Source organism: Notamacropus eugenii, chromosome 4 (genome assembly GCF_028372415.1).
Source record: "Notamacropus eugenii isolate mMacEug1 chromosome 4, mMacEug1.pri_v2, whole genome shotgun sequence".
Classification (NCBI taxonomy): domain Eukaryota; kingdom Metazoa; phylum Chordata; class Mammalia; order Diprotodontia; family Macropodidae; genus Notamacropus; species Notamacropus eugenii.
Window position 1 is genome coordinate 408,127,829 of NC_092875.1, and position 21,327 is coordinate 408,149,155.

Consider the following 21,327-nt stretch of genomic DNA (forward strand, 5'->3'; position numbering starts at 1 on the left):
TAATTGGAAAAGCCATAGAAGTAACCTAGAAAGGCTAGAGTTAAATATAAAATACTGAAAATTAATTTCCTCAATAAGGGTCATCAAGAGACTAAAGTTCACAGGTATGAGAATTTAGCAGAGTTAAGAATTAGAAGAAAATTATACCTTGCAAATAGATAAGGAATTGTTTACACTTCAAATTTCTCTTTTCTAAAGTTTCCTACTTTTTATATGAACTTGAAAGTTAATACAATAAATCAAGTTATCAGAAATTGATAAAGGAATCACTTGGCAATATGTAGTACTATAGAACTGGAAGTCACCTGGATTTGCATCCAGGCTCTGCCCCTTAAATTGCTGAGGGACCTTGAAGAAAGTCACTTCGGCCATCTGGTCTTCAGTTTCCTCATCTGGAAAACAAGGGAGCTGACCCTGATGAGCTTTAAAGGGTGTTTTCTATTTGCAACTGAGTTTCACCTACATAAAAGTAATACCGAAGATCAAATGGGACCGGGAGAAGTGAAAAAAAAATGGAATCAAATACATAAGAATAGACTGCTGTATTAAATCAGAGGAAACCCTTCTGTACTAAGTAGAACTTGAGAGAGGCAATCAGAACAATAAACAGTATAAATCAAATGTTTGCACATTAGGGTGTGGGAGCAAATCCAAACAAAATGGTACGTACTCTGCCAAAGTTTAGAATCACACGTGTACTTCCTAACGTCGTAAGAGCAGAAATAACAGCAGTCAAGGTGAATGGCCAGGCAGGTAAGAGAGAATTAAGGGTGGATGAATAAACAGCCTGCTGAGTCCTCTATTTTCTCCCCTTCTGGGATTGGCACCTTAAGGTGGTAACTGAGCAAAGAGCTGGGGCCATATAATGAGCTGGAAGAGATTTCAGAGACCATCTGATCCAAAGGTTGCATCATGGGACAACAAACTGCAAAGATAAAATGACTAGCAAAGTATAGTGCAAATCCCAGGCTCTGCTGTGTTCACAAAGAATTCATCAGTATTTCTCGAACTTGTTTACGCATACTACAATGAAGGAATGCAAGAGAAATATAAGCTATAGCCTGTGTACTCAGTCCTGCTGAAGAGATGTTAATGATGCTGATGACTGGCATTTATATGGTGTTGTACAATATTATCTTATTTGATCTTTACAGCATCCCTGGGAGGTAGGTTCTTCCCATTTTCCAGAAGAGGAAATTGAGGCCAACAGAGGTTAAGTGACTTGCCCAGGGTAACACCACTAGTAAATATCTAAGGCTGGATTCAAACTCAGATCTTCTTGACTCCAAGTCAGGCACTCTATCCATAAGACACAAATAGAAAATATAAGATAGTATGATCAAAGGCTATGGTGTTTGTGACATGCTACATCCCATAAATGCACCAGAGTTCAGAAAAGGGTACAATCAGTAGGAGAGTGGGACCCGGGCAGGACTTGGAAGAAAAAGGGGAAATGTGGGCTGATCTGAATAGGAGGTATAGGTGGAAATGAATAAGGAAGTTTTAAGACAAAGCACTGTAATTAGCACCTGGGATTAAGCAGTGTTTTTCAATTGTTCACCTATTGCTAGATTCCAGAAGCACGCCTTTCAGTCATATCCTCAATGCTGAGAACCAGCATAAGGGTAAAGAAGTGAAGACTGATTCGGTCATCATAGCAATTCCCTCATTAGCATACGATTCCTTTCTTTTGTTTTATATATTTTATATTCAGATGTCAAGTAATCTGCCATGGATCTGTGTTTTGTCATTTATCAGAGGAATGAAAACAATTTTCCAAATTTTTAATATACCTACAGTTTAATAATTCAAGTACAGTGAAACATGTCTAGATGGCCTCTATCATTCACAACTGCCAAAAGTCAAATTTTCACTGCATTAATTTTTAAATGGAAAGTATTAAAAACCCATATTAAAAACATTAGGGACAGACTATTTTTCAAGGGAGTAACAGGTATCACTTCCCACAAAGGTACACAAGAGAGACTCCTGAATTTACAGAGGATCTGGGGTCTAATCCCAGTTTTGATGCTTATTACCTATATGACCTTAGAGAAGTCCCTCTCTGGACCCAAGCTTCCTAAGCTGTAAAAGGAGACTACATGACTCCTAAGGTCTCTTCCAGTCCTGGATTTATGACTTTAGAATTACAGTGACCCTACTTACATTTCATGTAAACCTATATTTGAGGCACTGTACTTTATTAGTCCTACTTGGCTTGACAGATAATGCACAAATATATGGAATAGGTTTTATACAATCTATATAGTTTATACAATCTATATATGTTCATTTTATTTTTGTAACATACTATTTGGTCAGTTTTCAGTTGTATCCAACGCTTTGTGACCCCATTGGGGTTTTCTTGGCAAAGATTCTAGCGTGGTTTGCCATTTCCTTCTCCAGCTCATTTTACAGATGCAGAAACTGAGGCAAATAGTTAAGTGACTTGCCCAGGGTCACAGAGCTAATAAATGCCTGAGGCCGGATTTGAGTCCTGATTCCAAGCTCAGTGCTCTATCCACTTTGCTAAGTGGGACAGTGACTTACCCTGAATCTTCAACCTTAAATGAAACATCTGCAAAATGCTAAGTTTGGACTAGAAAGTCCCGTCCAGCACTGGCCAACCCTATGAGCCTATGAACTGCATTAATTTGCTAAAAATCTGAACCTTGCTAAATTAACTTGGTAAACAAAACCTATCCTGCCACGCTTAGTCCTTGGGCTAAAGATATCCCAAATTCTTTTCATCCTCATTGGATAAGCCAGTCACTGTTAATAAAAGCAGTAGTTAATAGACCTTCGAGGTAAAGCATCAGGCAGACACAAGTACATAAAAAGGAGAAATGCTCTTTAAGAATAAAGACTGTTTTAGTGCTTTTAACAGAACAGAAAATGACCTAAGAGTAGCTGGCAGGCATTCCAGAATGCCTTTAGGCAGCCCTAAAATTTGGTGAGGGAAGTAGCCCACCTTCCAATCTATGATCCTATGCTGTTTTAGGAATTTTATTTACTTTTAATTTATGAAATTAAAACAAGCATTTCATAACACAGTATAATTTAAAAAGATCATTGCAAAAGGAAGTGTAAATCTATTATATACAATTTGCTATTCCTTTTAAATATAAAGTTTTTGTAAATTTCTCCCTCCCCCCAGAGACAACTAACATTAGACACAAATATGTATGTGTGTAAAGTAATTTCATACATATTTCCTATGTTGTATTTCCACTGACCATATCTACCATAAGTATTGATGATAAATATTTGCTGTGCTTGGGCTACTTGTGTAAGTAAATACATATTCAGTATAAAGTACAACATAGGATTATAGTTCCTAAGATAACACATCTGAAGTAGGAAGGGACCTTTGGAGGTCTTCTTGTGCAACCTCCTCATTTTACATTTGAGGAAAATGAGGTCTATCGAGGTTAAGTGACTTGGTCAAGGTGGTATAGGCATCAAATGGTTGAGGGGATTTGAATTCAAGACACAGGGCTCTGAGTTCAGTGCATTTTTCACTGAATCATACAACATTTTTAGTTATAATAATATTTAGTACTATACTCTATTAGAATATATTTATTCTTATATATCATAATGTGTAATATATTTTTATAACTATCAGTTATAATTAGCTATTGGTTTAGCAGGCTTCCATCTGCAGTTAGCATATAATTTGCCCAGTACAGAAAATCTTTTGTTCATTATCTTAACACTTCCTTCTCTGGTGAGTCTTTCATACTTATTAATGAATGCTTTCTTGATAAGTGTAGAAAAAAATAGTTTAATATTCACTTGTTGAAAAATTTAACAAATCTTTCTTAAATGGGAAGATATAGTTCTAGCTTATGACAAGAACTGACAGAAGAAAATACTGCTACAAACCAGTATATTCGTCCTTTGTTGCCAAAGAAGACCATGCCATCAGAGAAATGATTTGCATGTGACTTGCACTTGACTTTGTTTTGAGTGAGGGAGGGCTGTGTAGGTCACCAGCCTCACTTCTCCTCCAGAGCCAGCTGAATGCAGTGACCAGATATTCATCAGGATGACTGGAGAAGACCCAGGATGAGGCAATTGGGGTTAAGTGACTTGCCTAAGGTCACACAGCTAGTGAGTGTCAAGTGTCTGAGGTGAGATTTGAACTCAGGTCCTCCTGACTCCTGCACTGGTGCTCTATCCACTGCACCACCTAGTTGCCCCTTACTGCTATAAAACTTACAACTCACAGGTAAGAATTACAAGATATGAGGCAAAGAGGGGCAAAGAACAAGACAAAACGAATTCAGCTGACCACTTGAAAAATAGAGCAGAAATGGTAATAGATGCTAGGAGTTATGAAGGGATAAACACAGAAAAACGGTGGACAGATGTAGTCAAGAAGATGTAACAGAAATATTTAAAGATGAAGTTCTGCAACAAGTAGATCAGAGAAAATTTAGCTATTTGAACATCTAAAGTATTGCTTCCAGTTATTACCAACAGGGGTTTTTAACTGTATGTATGTACATACTATATGTATGATTGGTGAGGTCCAAAGAAACTCCAGCAACCATTTTATTCAAACTAAAAACTAACATAAAATGAGTTTATTAATAAATAATAGCTCACATTGATATAGTGCTTTCAAGTTTACAAAGCACTTTCCTCACAACAATCCTGTGAGGTAGGTCAGGACAATATTATTTCCATTTTAGAGATGAGGAAAATGAGGCTCAGAATATTAAAAATGAGTTGACAAAGGTCGTGCAGCTATGAAGTACGAGACAGGAATATTATCCTGGGCTCCTGACCCCAAGTCCACTGGTCTTTCCTTCCACTACATATCATGCTGTCTTATTTTGGTAGATTCATCCTTCAAACAGATTCTTTAGGTCTGTGTCCAAATAATCTCAACTAAAAAGAAAAAATACTAGACATGACTACAAAGCAGTGAGACTGGTATCTGTGTGCCCTGGAGATCAGTCTCATCACCTTGTTCCTAAGTCAAACTGCAAGTACAGCTGTCGTTCTACTTTAAATAGAAAAATAAGCTTTCCACAGTGGACTGCCTCACATAAGTACACTTTGCAGTCAGTTCATTTCCTTCTTATTTACCAATTCTAGAAATAAAGAAGACCAGATAATGTAATGAAGGGCATGAGTTTATTGGAGGGAATTGTACCATTCTGATTACGGTGACCAGCATACATGTTATCATGGCTTTTCTCTTAGGCATTACCATTCCAGGAATATTTGCGTGCTGAAACGGTTTAATAGGCCCAAGATCGTTAAAGAAATAAACATCTTCTCTTTTCAAATGGAAGTGAAGAATAATAATTCTGGTCTTCTATGCCACAATACGAAATTAGTTTAATTTCTTACGAGCCACTGGTATCATCATATAATGTGCTTGTTGAAAACAAAAGCTTCCTTGTAACAAGGCAGTGTGAATTTATGCTCTCTCGTGCAGCCCAACAAATGCATACTCCAGTCTTCAGTTCAGGATCTACACATTCATGACCCTGCTACACCCTAGTTTTTCAGTTTCTCTGTATTTAAGCTAAATCTACACTGGTCAAAACAAGTCATGAGATTCAGTTAGTGCTGCCGACCCACAACTTTTGTTGTTGTTTTTTTTTAATCCCAAGACATTATCAAAATAAGGAGGCAAATAAATGTCATTTTCAAACCACCTGGAAAACACATTGAACGTATATTGCTTATTTATCCAGTATAGAGCTAGACTTCAAAAAAGAAATAGATGCTATAATTCCCAAGCCAGAATGAACTGGGAATTTATAAACTGAACTGTTTCAGTTCAAGAATGTTATTTTACAATCAATAATATCATATCACTTATTTGGAGAGAACAATGAATTTGGTTAAAATTCCACGGTAAATACATAAGCCATATATAGTTAAAAGTCTGGCTCTAAGCAACCTTTGGCATGAAATACAACCAAAGGTCAAAATAATTGATTATTTGATCTTAGATTCAACTCACATTAGTCCACTTTTCAGACACTTCTTAATGAAATGATAAAGTATTTATTTCATAAAACTTCCTTCCATATTTAGATTGCCAAGACTTATTGATATTCCTTCTTACTCAATGAACTAGAGGATCAAACAAACTGGCTTTTTTTAACTTCCACATTAGCCATACAATACCAGAGGGTTTCTGATATAACCTCTGACTTCACAAAACAGCAGATACTAGTTCTTTCACCAACACAATATATTTGTAAACTTATTCAGAATCATGTCATTCCCACTCAATTAAGTGCAACACCATGAACATTTTTAGCACTTTTGCTTAAGCCAGACTTTTTTTTTGTGCTTTTGAAGATTAAGCTGCTTTTGAATCTTTTTTGGTATTTAAAACTCATATAATTTCCCTTGTAATAACAGCAAAAGAAAAAAATTAAAAAGATTTAAAGCCAATTTTTTCTGTGGGGGTTGGGGGGAGTGCCTCGTAACACTAATGATTCTTTTACATGCAGTAGAAATAAATTTGTATCTCTTCAGTATCTGGAATAGTAGAAATCATTTCTGGTCCCTCCTAATTCAACCAAAGCTACTTTTAAATAATTATAGTAAAAGACATCCCTGAAAGTTTTTGATTGAGTAAACCAGTGAATCACAGTGGAGTCTCGGGTCTATTATTTAACAGTGTAGCTCCATCTCAAAATTATAGTGAATATCCAAACAATGAGAAAAATAGTTTTAGACTCAAAAAAAGAAAAAAAACCAAGTGAGTGGTCACCGAATCTGCTTCTGTATCCCCTGATTTGTATTCTCTTCATTTGTAAGACAGTTCCCTAAATCCTCACTCAGAGTTCTGAGTTATAATTTAGTGAAGAGGCTTCTATGCTACCATGTCATGTACGGGATTGCAGTGGCACAATGTTCTTTCTTCCTGGTACACTTAATAAATAGTCTTCACATCCAGAGACGAGACAATGGTTCCAGATCCTGCATTTTGAGACAGCATTTTGTCAGGAGATAATACTTGCTGTGCAAGATGATGACAGCTGATAACTATTCCAGTCAATGAGGTTATCAATCTGTCATTTATATGCACTGACCCTTCATTCTTTCAATCATAAAAATGTGGCTTACTAAAAAAACAAAACAACAAAAAGAAAAACCAAGAGTCTAAAGGCACAAAGTCGCATAGCTGCTCTAGGAGGAGTTTGTAAACAGAGAATTGGTTGAATTTAGGTAATCCAAATCTACAAGAATAAAAAGGCATCCAAAGTAGGCTTTTAACTAGCCAGCTTCTTTGAGACCCTTAATGGGTTTTGAGGTCTACAAAGTATGCACTAAAATACCCATACTTCAAAAAGCAATAAGGCAAATAGTATAATCATTATTCCAAAAGTTACAATGGTAGTGTAGGCATACATAGTATAATTTAGCTACAATGTGTGGTACTGTTTCTATTACATAACCATATTAACTGTTTCTTTCCTACATAATTATATATTCAGCTGGGTTCCAGTTGAACACAAAACCATCCTTGTACCACCACTGACAGTTGGCAAGAGTTCTTTGACAGCAGTTATTTTACTCTGTTTAAATCACCCTCAAACTGAGGGAAGTTAGAATTCAAAGTTCAGATATTAAACACTATCATACTTGTGAAGAGCTTCTTCCAACTTTTGTGTCACTTTTTGGAAAAATATTATTTGCTGCTGTAAGAAATGCTGCATCTGGGATTTGAAGTCTCTCACTCGAATCTGATGGAAGTGGTGAATTTCAGCCAAAGTAGCAAAAGAAATTGTATTACAGCGATCTTGAATGCCATCTGCCTTTTGGACCTCCATTTTCCCTTCTTCCACATGCCGTTTACTCTCCTTTACTTTGGTAAGAGCTCCTGTCACAAAGACAAAATGAATGTTAAAGAAGGAAACATTTTTATATAAGTAACCTCACATCAACCCGATCATCCCATGGTTTCATAATTATTATACGGTATCTTTAGGTAAATGCTTTCCAAAAAATTTTTTTTTAATTCTCAGAAACTTGATTGTATGTATCTATAAAAACAATCACTTTTTGTGACCTCACTTTGAATACACTATAGTGTAGGAGACTGAATTTCTCAGTTTTTCTCTCAAGTGTTTTACTAATGAAAATATTTATAAGCTATTGAGCAAAGAAAGAATGAAAAGTCACTTCTCAGGAAACCTCTTTGAATAACACTTTGGAAAGATTCTGACAGCCCACCTGAGCATGCAACACATAGGTGAGATGTGGAGACCAGCTAGATTACCTAAGAAGGGTATATATGAGAGAAGATGAATAAATAAGGCTATAAGGATATAGAGATAGAAAAGCATCAGATCACTGGAGGTCTTCAAAAACATGCAGAATCTGGAACTTAATAAACAACCTTACCATTATGAACAATAATAATGAAAAATTTTCTGTTGTAAATTTATTGTACAAAAATGGATGAAAATACTTCAATCAAAATAAAGAACACCAATAATACTTATCCTGCTTCTTTCCACATGTGAACTTATAAGATCCGTTGTCTTGCTGCCACCTTTTAAAAATATGCTGAACTTGATCTTCATCACTTCATAAGTCTCTTCACATTTTTCTGCAGTCCTCATACTTATCACATCTTAGTATTTCAAATACTCATATATATATGTGTATACATACAATATATGCATACATTCTCTAAGATGGTAAGTTGCAAGAAGGAGCAATGATAAAAGGTCTTCACCAGGAGCTCTGTCCACTGATGAAAACCACACACACACACACCCCACACCACATACACACATACACACACACACCCCACACCACATACACACACGCACACCATACCACATATACACACACACCCCACACCACATACACACACGCACATCATACCACATATACACACACACACCACACCACATACACACACGCACACCATACCACACACACACACACATATACTGGTATGTATAAAATTTCTCCATTGCAAAGCAGTGTTATAACACTCCATGTCTTAAAACTTGCCTGGGGCCATACTGTATGTCACAGACAGCACCTTAAAACCAGGTCTTCTGAGGCCACACCTGGCCTTCTATCTAATACGACACATTCTCTTCCAAAAAATGATGTTTCATTAATGTAATTGTTCAGAGTGCTGTGTTAATCACTCAGAGATTACAGATTACCTAAGAACTGGTCCCTGCTCTCACCTTAGAGGCATATGACACAGAATAGTAAACTAAAATCCAAAATGATGAATTAGATATAAATAAGGGTGATTTTTGAGGAGAGAGTAGATCAGGGAAGGCTTCCTGAAGGAAGCAGTAAATGAACAGACTAATATTTTAGCAGGTAGAGGGGAGGTAAAGAAAGGCGAAATCATTCCAATCACAGGGAATATTATAATCAATGATGTGGAGATAGGGAAGAACAAGGCCAAAAGGGCTGCATTTGGTCTTTTCTCCATAGCCTCTTGATGATTTTACCAACAAACATGATTTCTATTCTCATCTCTATGTAAATGACAACCAGATTGATAACAGCTATCCCAGGTATCTCCTGGGCTCTAGTCCCACATCATCGACAGCGTAGCAGACATTTCAAACTGGATGGGTCAGAACCATCTCAAACTCATTATGTCCAAAACAGAACTCATCTTTCCTATAAAATCCACACTTCTGTTCAACGATTCTTCTAGACACCCAGGTGTGCAACCCCCAAACTAGCTCTGACTGCCTTTCCCTTATTTCCATATCCAACCAGTTTTCAAGTCTGAAACACATCCTGAATAAAGCACTGAGTTTTTAGTCATGAATAACTCAATTCAAATTCTACTTCAGACACTTGCTAGCTTTAAACCTTTGCCTTCATACATACTTTCCTTCTGTTTGCCTCAGTTTCCTCAACTGGAAAATGGGGATAACAATAGCACCTCTCTCACAAGGTTTCTGTGAGGATGAATTGAGAGAATATTTGGAAAATAGCACAGTTTCTGTACGTAGTGGGCATTATATAAATGCTTATTCCCTTCCCACCTCTTTCTCACATGACTGAATCCAACACATTTCTTTTTGCCTCATCACCTCATCCAAATACTGTTGTGTGTTTTGGGGGCCTTCCCTTATGTTAGTTAAATGCCAGCTCCTTTCAGCATAGAATGGTTAATTCTTCTAGAAAGGCTCTTGCACAACTCAAAGTAGCTGTAAAACATATCAGAATACCATCTGTGACTGTAATCCAGATGTGACAAGATGGAAATGACAGAATGACCCGGCGGTGGCAATAGAAATGGTGAGGAAGGTGTGAATCAGAGACTTGTTAAAGAAACCTTAAGAGGTTGGTTAGTTCAAATACCCCATATTCTAGAGATGATGAAACTGAGGATCAAATGGGGTTAAATAACTTGTCCCAAATAACACAGCTAGTTAGAAGAATTTCAAACCTATAACTCAGGTCTCATGACTCCCAGAGTCTGGTTCTCTTTCCAATTACGTCATAGTCACAGAAGAACACAGCTAGAATACTGGCCAACAGTAATACATCACACTAAATTGCTTCCTCAGTGTTGATACTTTCAAAAACTAAGAGAGGATTTCACAATTTCCTTAACAGCAGATTTATTGTCATGGTTATACTTGAGCAGGCTTTTAGGCTGCATTTCTAAGCCCTATCTTCTTTACTTATTTAATAACTTAAGAATTTACACTTCCCATTCAGACGTTGAAGTTGAATGTAGTATTAATTCAGAGTGAAAAGTAAAACGTAAGGAAAATGACAGCACAGAATGGTGAAATACAGCATGAACCAAGTAAAGGGAGAGACAAACAAAAGGAAGCTAAAACACCAGACAAGGAAAAAGAATAAGACGACTATCTGAAAAACCTAGAGCCTACAAAAAACAGTAAGATATGGTGGAGAACCAACTTTTGACCCACAAAAACCAACATATCCATAGCATAGCACTCAATCACAAATCATTTGCTGTCAATAAATAAGGAAAAAAGACAATTTAAATTTAAAATTTCAGTGGAATACAATATTTTCTCTTGAAACAGCAATCCTTCTCTTAGGGGAAAAAAAAGGAGGTGGCTCAATTAAAACATTCTCCTGGCACAAAATAAATCATTGTGGACTAAATTCCTTTTAAAACCGGAACTCAGCAATGACCCTTTCTGGCCAACGTAGCTAATATTTTAATGTATTTTTAAAAATACCCTTTGAAACACCTGGTACAATATAGAGTATCTTTGGTATTTGGCATTATATATGGGATTAAGGATAGTCAAGCCAAAAGATGATAAGACAACTGATTTAAGATTTCCAAGTTACAGCATCACACACTCCTTATTAGAACAACACACTAAAAAATACCTATGATTACAAAGGAAACAAATGTCTTCAAAATGTTGTGGGTTGGTTGTTTTTTTTTAAGTTCACAGACCAGTTAACCCTTGTTAACAGTTTATCTCACCACCACAGTAGGAAGCTGGGTAGATTTTAAAGAACCCTTTGAACACAGCAAGAGAATTTAGAGACTGGACTAAAATTCTACTCAACTTCTGTATAATTGTTCTAAGAAACCTTTTACTGTTTTCAATGAACAGCAAAAGATTATCTTGAATGCAAAGGAAGATTTTAGGACTAATTTCTTGCAAATAGAGATTGGCTTGGCAGATGTAACTACTAAATGTTGCTATTTTGAAAGTCTAACATCATTAATCAGACTAAGGATAAGCAAGATTTGGAATAAATATAAACTGGCAATATTACTACAGTGCAACCAGCATATTTTTTCAAGCAATTAAAGCTTATATTTTCAGATATATATATTTTCTCAATTTGAATTTAAAAGATTAGAAATAAATTTTGGTCCAGCTAAATTAAAAATATTCTAAAAGCAAAAGTAATGAAAATTCACTTCATAATTCAGATTATTAGATTTCCTTTTTTTAATCCTAATTTATTTTTATTATCTGTGAATGTGGGATCAAAGCAATTGGAGTAATCAATCAGTATTTGAGTGTATACCTCTCAAGTGTTAATGACAGTAAAGGGTATCCCAAGTGGTCTTCAAGAGACCAAGCAAGGAAATGAAAGGGACTGAGAAAATCTTAGAAGGATCTAACAAGTATTATTTGGAGAGAAAAAATACTAGAAACAAACCAAAACCCCAGAACCAATGGCTGCTCACAAGGACTTCATGGCGAGTTATCACTGCCTTTTAAAGCAGTTTATTAGCTTTCCAAATTCCCTCCATCTTTTTTGAGCCAAATTACACTTCTGCTATAGTCTAACCCATATGGTCCAAGAAGAGAAACAGAGTTCCTGGATCCCAGAGAGGAACTCACTGTCTTTTCCTCAAACCAAAAGTGGCAGTTTCTCATCCAAAGACATGGCACCAGACAGAGTAAAAATGGATGAATGAAAAGGCAATTGTTAAGCACTTAATAAATGCTAGTAGGCTGCATGGAATATCAAGAACACTAGAAAAGCCACATGACACAGGAAAATGTACCCATAATGCCAAATGGCTAAGTCCCTGGAAATTGTCCAGTCCCAGGCCATCTTAAGAAGGCAGTAGTGTAACCTTCCCAACATGTGGCTTAATGGTACAATTTCCTAAGGATTTTCCTCTCTAGCAGACCCAAATTCAAGAGTCCTTCAAGCAGGCTTTCTAGTTAGCTTTAGGAGTTGCCTAAAAAGTAAGCTCAATTTTAAATGTCTGGGGACCAGGTCTTCAAATTTTTTTTTTTAAGAATCACCATTCAACTTTCATGATATACAGTCTAAATTTTAGTAGATAATCCAATCTAAGGGCCTATATTTCTACAAGAGTAGCAGGAGATAGTAATTAATGTTGAGGATGACAGCTCTAAGCCACTACAGCATCCTGAGTCACACAATGAAGAAATATCTTTGCTAGAAACAACTTCTGTTTCTCCTTTCCCCTCTCCTCCTCCCCATGCTCCCCAAAACAGACAGACAGAGACAGAAACAAATGCAGACATGCACACACTCAGCTGCCGAAATGTTCCTGGCCTCTTACTAGAAATCAGAATATACTTTCTCCTACGGAAATGTAAAAAATTAGTCAGATAAAGCTTAAATAAATTTACTTCAGGTATACCTGACAGCAAAATGGGTTTTGTGAGATGGCCTAAGAAAATAAACTGTAAATCACCAACTCAGAAATTAACTTTCAGAACATTATCCATCTGTAAACTGAGGTCTACCTGCACATGTCTCTGGGCTTTTCAGATGTGTCACAATAAAAGTACAGATATATAAAATTTTCCAATAGTATTAGCATCTAAATAATGGACAACTGGAGAAGGATAAATTATTAGTTCAGACTAAAAAAATGTGTTGAGTTGCAATTTCTAAGGTTACTTTTTAAAAAATAAAATCATTTGTATCTGTTTATAAGGAGCAGTAATATAGAGCATAGCCAGTTCCAGTGATACTCCATAACATTACAACATCTTTCAAGAATTCTTTTCATTTTACTGAACTTTTCATAAAACATAAATTCTGGAAATACAGCCGAGAGAACAAAAGAGCCCCACATCTTTATCACTGCCGTCATAACAAAAATAACCCAAAGCTTTCAAAGGCTATACTTGTTGCATGGCTTATTTGAACGAAATACTTCCTGCTTAATGTGATCAAACATTTGTCAAAATCCAAGAGCAAGCAATATTGGTACTGAAGAAATGGAAGTTTTCACAGCAAGATCAAGGTGAAACAAGGTTGTTCACTGCCACCATGATTATATCACATAGTATTAGAAAGATTAACTATAACAGTAAGAAAAATAAATTTATGGAAACAAGCATAGTCACAGAAAATAAAACTATGGATAACAGTTTACTTAGAAAACCTAAGACAATCAGCCAAAAAAGAAAACTGAGATAATAACTTTGAAAGAGTAGCAGAGTCTATCCCCAAATCCAAAAGACCATGACCATTTCTGTGTATTACTAACACAATCTAGGAAGAAAGGGTAAAAAAAAAAAAATGCCCTTACAATTAAAAAAATACATTAAATATATGGGAGTTAATCTACAAAGCAACACAAAGGTCAAATAAAAACCACAAAATAATTTTTACGGAACACCCCCCCCCCCCCCCCCCCCGCAAAATGGAGGGGTATTTGATAATCACACTTAAGTCATGTTAATATAACACAGATGAAACTACTTACTGACCAAACTAATCTTTGGCCTTAATATAATGTTGATGAAAATGCCAAGGAAAGGGAATACTTTATGAAATTAGACATGTTAATCCAATTCAACAAGCATTTGAACATCTACTAAGGAGTAAACACTATGCTAAATGCCAAAGACATTCCTCTACATGCACAAGGGATCCCATTCCATTTCTGGGTATTTCCTCCAGCAGATTTCCCCCTTCATTATCCACACTTACTGATCTTCAATCTCTCCCTTTCTACTGGCTGCTTCCCTACTAAACATGCCCATGTCTCAACCTTCACTTGATCCATTCATTCCCCACTGACTATGATCCCCATGTTTCTCCTCCCTATCCTGGCTAAAATCCTTGAGAAAGCAGTTTACATTGTGCCTTCATTTCTTTCATTTTCTTAGGGCTTCCAGTCTTTTCATTCCACAAGAACTGCTCTCTGTCTCTCTCTAAAGTTACCAAGGATTTCTTAATTGTCAAATCTAATAACCTTTTTCTCAGTCTACATCCGTTCTTGACCTCTCTGCAACCTTTGCCACTGTCAGATCCCATTCTCCTTCATAGTTCCTTTTCTCCACATTTCTGAGATACTACCTCCTGGTACATATCTAATGTCTCCTCTATCTCCTTTACTGGATCTTCATTCAGGTTGCACCTTTTCTAACTTCCAGGCTTGCATCTCCAAATGCCTACACAACACTACAAAGTCAATATCCTATAGACATAAATTCAACATGTTCAAAACTGAACTCAATGATCTCTCCCATTCCCTTCCAAACTTCTCTATACTACTACTGAGGTCACCATCACTCTTTCAGTTCCCCAGGCTCCCAACCTAAGTGCCATCCAGAACTTCTCACTCTCTCATCCCCCATTATCCAATCCTGTTGCCAAAGTCTGTCAATTTTGCATTTTGCCCTTCTAACATCTCTCCTATACACCCCCTCCTCTCCTCTGACTTGCCACCCCCCTAGTGCAGGCCCTTATCACCTCACCTGGACTACTGCAACAGCCTTCTGGTGGGTCTGCCTGCCATGAGTCTCTCCACCCTCTAGTCTATCCTCCACCCAGCTGTCAAAGTAAACTTCCCTAAGGCAAGTCTGACTGTCACCCCACTACTCAAAACTCTACTGGCTCCCTATCACCTCCAGAATCAAATATAATATCCTCTGTTTAGTGTTCAAAGTCCTTCATTACCCTCCCCCCCACCTTTCTAGTCTTAAATCTTACACTCTCCCTCACCCATCTACGCAGCAATCAAATGACAATGGTCTCCTTGCAGTTCCTTAAATAAAATATTCCATCACTAGACTTCAGGAATTTTCACAGGCTATCGCAAACCCAAAATACCCCCCTTCCTTATCTTTGACTCCTAGATGCCTTTATTTGCATCTACAATCCTACCTTCTATAAAAAAACTACTCCCCCCAAAAAAACCTTTCCTAATCCCCCTTAATGTTAGTGTCTTTCCTCTTGATTATCTCCAATTTATCCTGTATATAGCTTGTTTGTTACCTAGTTCTTCTCCCATTGTCTCCCTTATTAGACTGAGCTTCTTGAGAGGAAGGACTATCTTTTGCCTTTCTTTATATCTCTTATATACACAGTGCCTGGCACAAAGTAGGCACTTAATGCTTACTGATGACAGTAGATTTCTTCATAATGGTGAATGTGAGTCAGCACAAAGATTAAATTATATTTGCATTCTCTGTTTACTAAGGCAGGGAAGTATGCTTTGTTATTTCATGAAATAAGGCTAAAAAAAAACCCTCATTCATATCACTCAAGAAAAACTAGGTGTCATTCTATATGGCTGGTCACTGAGTAGATTGAATACTACCTTTATAAGGTTTGTGAATTATATTTCAAAATAAAAGAATTCATATAATCTTTATATATTATACACTATCAGAATTTTTAAAAGACCTCTGAAGCTTATTTAAGCACAATCCAATGACAATATATTTTATTAATACATAGATCCTCCCATACCTTGCTTCAGAAACATCCCTTCAAATATAATAATTACAGCATTAAAAGTATTATAGAGTACAATTAGTCTATAAGACATGTATTGCTTATTTTCCAACACCACAGCCATTAACAAGTTTTGAATATAACAGTTTGTTTCCACAAGAAAACAAAATTTAAATAATTATGTGAGAGATGAAGAACTTAAATCAGCGTTTACATAAGCACTAGGTGAAATTACTGCAAAAACATCCACTCATTCTTTACAGAAAAGAAAATGATTTGTTTTTAATTTAGATCTTAATGGCAAAGTTAATTTTTACTCTTCTTAAATTAATATTCTTTCTTAATTTCTGAATGCTAAGTCAGCCACACAAGTAGTTTCATGTTAAAAATTGACTGGCTGGTTCCTATTTCAGAATTCTTCAGTAATGACACTGTATAAAATACTATGATCTATAACTGCTTTAAGAAAAAACATAGGCTTTTCTTAATTTTAAAAAATATATCAATCTATTTCACAGAAAATTACTAACTTATACAAAACTGAATTTGGTTGTTTGCCTGAGTGTCTTACAAGTTATCTTCCCTTCCACTTAAAAACGGCAACCATTGTCCCATGGGTAGAGAAGGCAGGGCATGAAGAGTCATAATAGATGAAACAAATTAGGGAGGAAGGAGATAAAAGAGCGGAGAGAAAGCTTGTTTTTCCTCATTCCATCATGCAATGAAATACTGAGATAAAATGCTAATTGGGCTGCCATAACTCATTTCTTCATCTCATCACTTCTCTCCACACCCTTCCCTTCTATAGCATTCCATTCATATATCATTTACTCATTTTTTCTTCCTATAGCATCGCTTCATCTGTCTCCCTCCTAAATCCATCCACAGTCCTCACTGCCACCTCTAGTCCTGCTCTGACCTCACTTTCATCTCTATACAACCTTGAGTGTACAGTCTAATTCAGTTATAGGCTACTGTCATTTGCCCTTGACTCCCTAGAACTACATGTGCTGCCAATTCCTTGCTACTGTCAAATGGGTCAACACCAGAAAATTACATGATTTTATCAATGTAAGTGATATTAAAATAGGCATTACCATCTGCCCTGCCACTGCTAAAAAATCATAGAACTTTTCTATCTGATTTTCAGCAGAAACCTTTGATATGTGCTATCTCTCCCCATTAGAATATGGGCTCCTTGAGGACAAGAATTGTCTCACTTTTCTATTTTTATCCTAACATCTATCAATGTTATATACAGTAAGAGCTTAATAAATGCATTTTCATTTATTCATATATCTAATTTCAGCCTAGCCTTTGCTATGCTCAGAAAAACTTTTATTCCAAGTCCTCAAAACTTTTTTCTATTGTCCTTTCTTTCAGCAGGTAGTTTGATCTTCTGTAAGAGATGGAAGTCATTCACCCTAGACTTCTTCCCTACTCCGTACCCCAAAACCCCTGGTATTTTCACCCATCTCCTTTCCCTTCCCCCCTTAACTCCTGTGTCTGGGAGAAAAGATAAAATAGCCTTAGTTCCAGCTAAGGCAAACCCCTCTTTACCAGTGCCCTAGATCTCTCCACTTGGGCTTTATCTTCCAGAAATTAGCCTCACTCTCATTTTCAAACTTTCCTAGTCTGCAGTCTCATACTACTACCAAAATAAATGCTCAAGTCTATCCCATCTTGGAAAAAAAACAAATCCAACCCTCCCCAGATCTGGGGAGGAGGAGAGGAAAGCACAAAAGCTATTGTCTTTTAGATCCACTCCCTTTCCCAGCCAAATTCCTTGAAGGGATGACCTGCAGAGCTCACTATCTCCTCTATCTCTAACTCCATCTCCTCACCACCCATTCATTCACTCCTCTGTCCTTAATAATCTCGTTTCTAACAAATTCAGAAGACAGCATTTTCTAAATCTTCATTATCTTAGGCATCTCTGCAGCTTTTGAAATCGCTGACTACTGGCTGTTCTTGGATACTCTTCCCTTGAATTCCATGACCCTGCTGTCTCTTGGTTTTCCTCAGACCTGTCTGATCATCCCACAGGCACTTCTAATTAAAAAGACTCCCAGAGTTCATTAGCTGCCCCCTACCTCCAAACTTCCCTCTTTCTATTAAGGGCACCTCTACCTTTCCCTTTCCAGACATCTGGTTTCACTAACCTGGAAGTCACACTTGACTCCTCTCAGTGGCCAATCTTGTCATTTGTTCCTACATCTGTCCTATCTTCTCCACACTCAAAGCCACCACTTTCCCTGTTCTGACTCCCAGTCCCTATTACCTGACTAGAACTTAATAGCCTCTCCTAAATGATCTACCTATTTGCTCTCTCTGTCTCTCTCCACTTAATTCATCCCGACAGTAATTAATCTTTTTACATGACAAGCCTTTTCTCCTGATCCAAAAAAAAAAAAAAAAATTCTAGTGCCTAGCCACTGCTTCTAGAATAAAATATAAATTTAGCCTGATATTTAAAGGCCTCCATAGTATGATTTCTGTCCACCTTGCCAGATTTATTTCCTATTACCATCTTCATGAATTCTTATATTCCAGCCAAATTGGACTAGTAGTCATTTCTTGAACTTCATACTGGGTCAACCAGCAAACATTTATTAAATACCCACAATGTACAAAGTGAAATACCCACAATGTACAAAGTGATGTGTTCTTGGGATCATATATTTAGAGCTGAAAGGGACCTCAGAAATCCAATCCAATCCTTTCATTTTAAAGATAAGGATAAGTGAAGTACAGTAAGGCTAAGACTTTTTGTAGGATCACAGAGGTAAGTTTTGAACTCAGGTCTACCTGACTCAGATCCAATGCTCTCTCCACTACACTACCATGGAACATCCTTGACCTCAATGAGGTTGCATGAAGGAATGATGGGGAGGGGGAGAGGAAAGCACAAAACAACAAATCTGAATATTAAGTAAATTCAAAATACATGCAAAGCAAATGCAACAAGTATATAATACAATATTTACACAATGAAATTACAAGATAATTTCCAGGGCAACTTGCAGATGGGAGGGCTTGGGAAAGGCATTATTAGGTGGTGGTAGCACTGGAGTCAAACCCTGAAAGAAGTTAGGAATTATAAGAGGTAGAGGGGAGAGGAGGGAACACATTCCAAGCATTAGGGACATGCTAGAGATGGAATGGCTACACTGAGTAGAAGGTACTACCTACTCAAATCCACTTATCTGAAACCTGTTTTCCTTTGAGGGTTTCAGTCCAGGTGCTGTGAGGCCACCATCCTTGCAGTCATTCAGGTTTACAACCTTCCAGTCACCCCTGAATCCTCTCCCTTAAATACTCACATCCATTATCAATTGTATCTCCACTGCACCTCCACAACATCACTCACATTTGTTTCCTTCTCCTCTACTCACAGCTCACCACTCTTCTTTAGGCCTCCCCACTGTTCTCCCCTCTCCAGTTCATTCTCTGCAGCATCTAGCACAAGTGCTATCTGTTAAAGAAAGGTCTGACAATGTCAGTCCCCTGCCCAAAAAGCTTCAGCATCTCCCTACTGCCTTCAGAACAAAACATAAATGTTTCTGTTTGTCATTTAAAGTGCTTTACAATTTGACCCCAATCTATCTTTCCAGAGCTCATCTCTATCACTACCCCTCAAATTCTACATTCTGGTGGAAAGAGCCCACATACTATTATCAAATACTTAACCTTCTATCTCCCAACCCTCATGCATGGCACGTATTCCCTGCCTCCATAAAGGGTCTTATCCTCTATAAGGCCTCTCCTGATTCCCTCCATGGTTAGGCCCCCAATCCTATTGCAAGGGCTAGAGAACTCATCTTTCCCCCTCTCACCAGCAAAAACCTATTCCTTCTTTCCCCTGAACCCCATGATTCCCTCATACATCTGTCTGTTTTTCATATTTTAATGTTTCTCTTGGTGCTTCTCCCTCTGAATTGACTTTGCACATTTGTCCTGTGTACATACTGCTGCTCCCTCCCATACAACCAGCTAAGCTAAGCTCTCCTTCAGAGCTAAGTCTGGTGCTCCCTTTTGTCTCTGCACACTCAGCATCCAGTCCAGGGCTGCACAAAGTAACCACATAATCCTTGCTGAATTGAGTTTCTTGATTCTTCCAGTTAGGGTTGTCCCCCTCCTCAGTTTTCTTTATCTTATGTTCCCTACCTGAATCTAAACTGTCTGAGGGGAGGTACTGTTCAGATTTTTCTATGCCCATTTGTTTTCTATGTATAAGGTTCTTTGAGCATAGTATGTCCTTAAAAAAATGTTTGCTGAACTCTACTTCTCTATCCCTCTCTACTCTCATTACTTTCTGTCTTCCTCATTTTCTTTAGTCCAAATTTTGAAAGAAAACCAATATTTATAACCTACATGAAATTGCTCGTCTTCTCAGGGAGTGGGGAAGAGGAAGGGCAAGAGATTGTGCAACTCAAAATTTTTTAATTAAAATTAAAAATTTCTTTTACATGCAATTGGAAAAACTACTCCATTTTAAAAAATATCCTTATTTTATGTGTGTACACTATAATATTGCCTTTTGAAATTAAAAACTCCAATTGTAGGGCTCAGATATTTAATCCAGATTCTTCGTTTCATATAATAATATGATATGTAAAAATATAATCCTAATTAGAATTTTTTCATTCTTCATGGCAGTCAGAAAAAAATGGGAAAGGACTTTAAAAGTTCCTAAATGTTTAGATTACCAGTAACATTATTCAGTTCAACAAGCATTTTTTGAATAGTGAAGTGAGACACTGCATAGAAAGTGCTGGGCATACAAAAACAACATGAAGCAGTCCCTATCTCAAGAAGCTAACATTCTACTGAGAGAGAGTAGGGTAGCAGCATTTACACATATAAACAAACATGAAGTTTGGAATAAATTATGGGAGGAGGGATAGAAAAAATGGGTTAGGAACACTGGCTAGAATAGGTGTGAGGGATCAGGGGAGTTTTGGGCAGCCTACACTTGGGATTCTCAGAGGAATTATAGGCAACAGTGACTTCATAGGAGGAAAGGTAACATCAATTTGATTATCAATCCCTGAAAAAGAAGTAGAGAGGGGATAAGAATAGAGTGGTTCCAGCAAAAGGGGCAAGGCAGCTGTCTAGTATATGATCTAGTCTTAATGGTCAGTATTTCATAGAATTTTA

General features: G+C 37.0%; 1 protein-coding gene across 1 annotated transcript in view; it reads right to left on the reverse strand.

Moving 5' to 3' along the window:
* Positions 1-4,558: 4,558 nt before the first annotated feature.
* Positions 4,559-21,327, reverse strand: part of SNX18 (sorting nexin 18) — a 36,325-nt gene continuing 19,556 nt past the window's right edge. Inside the window, exon 2 of the mRNA XM_072605636.1 lies at positions 4,559-7,864. Within this exon, the coding sequence (XP_072461737.1) occupies positions 7,611-7,864 (254 nt within the window). The 3' untranslated portion in view covers positions 4,559-7,610. The remainder of the gene's footprint in view (positions 7,865-21,327) is intronic.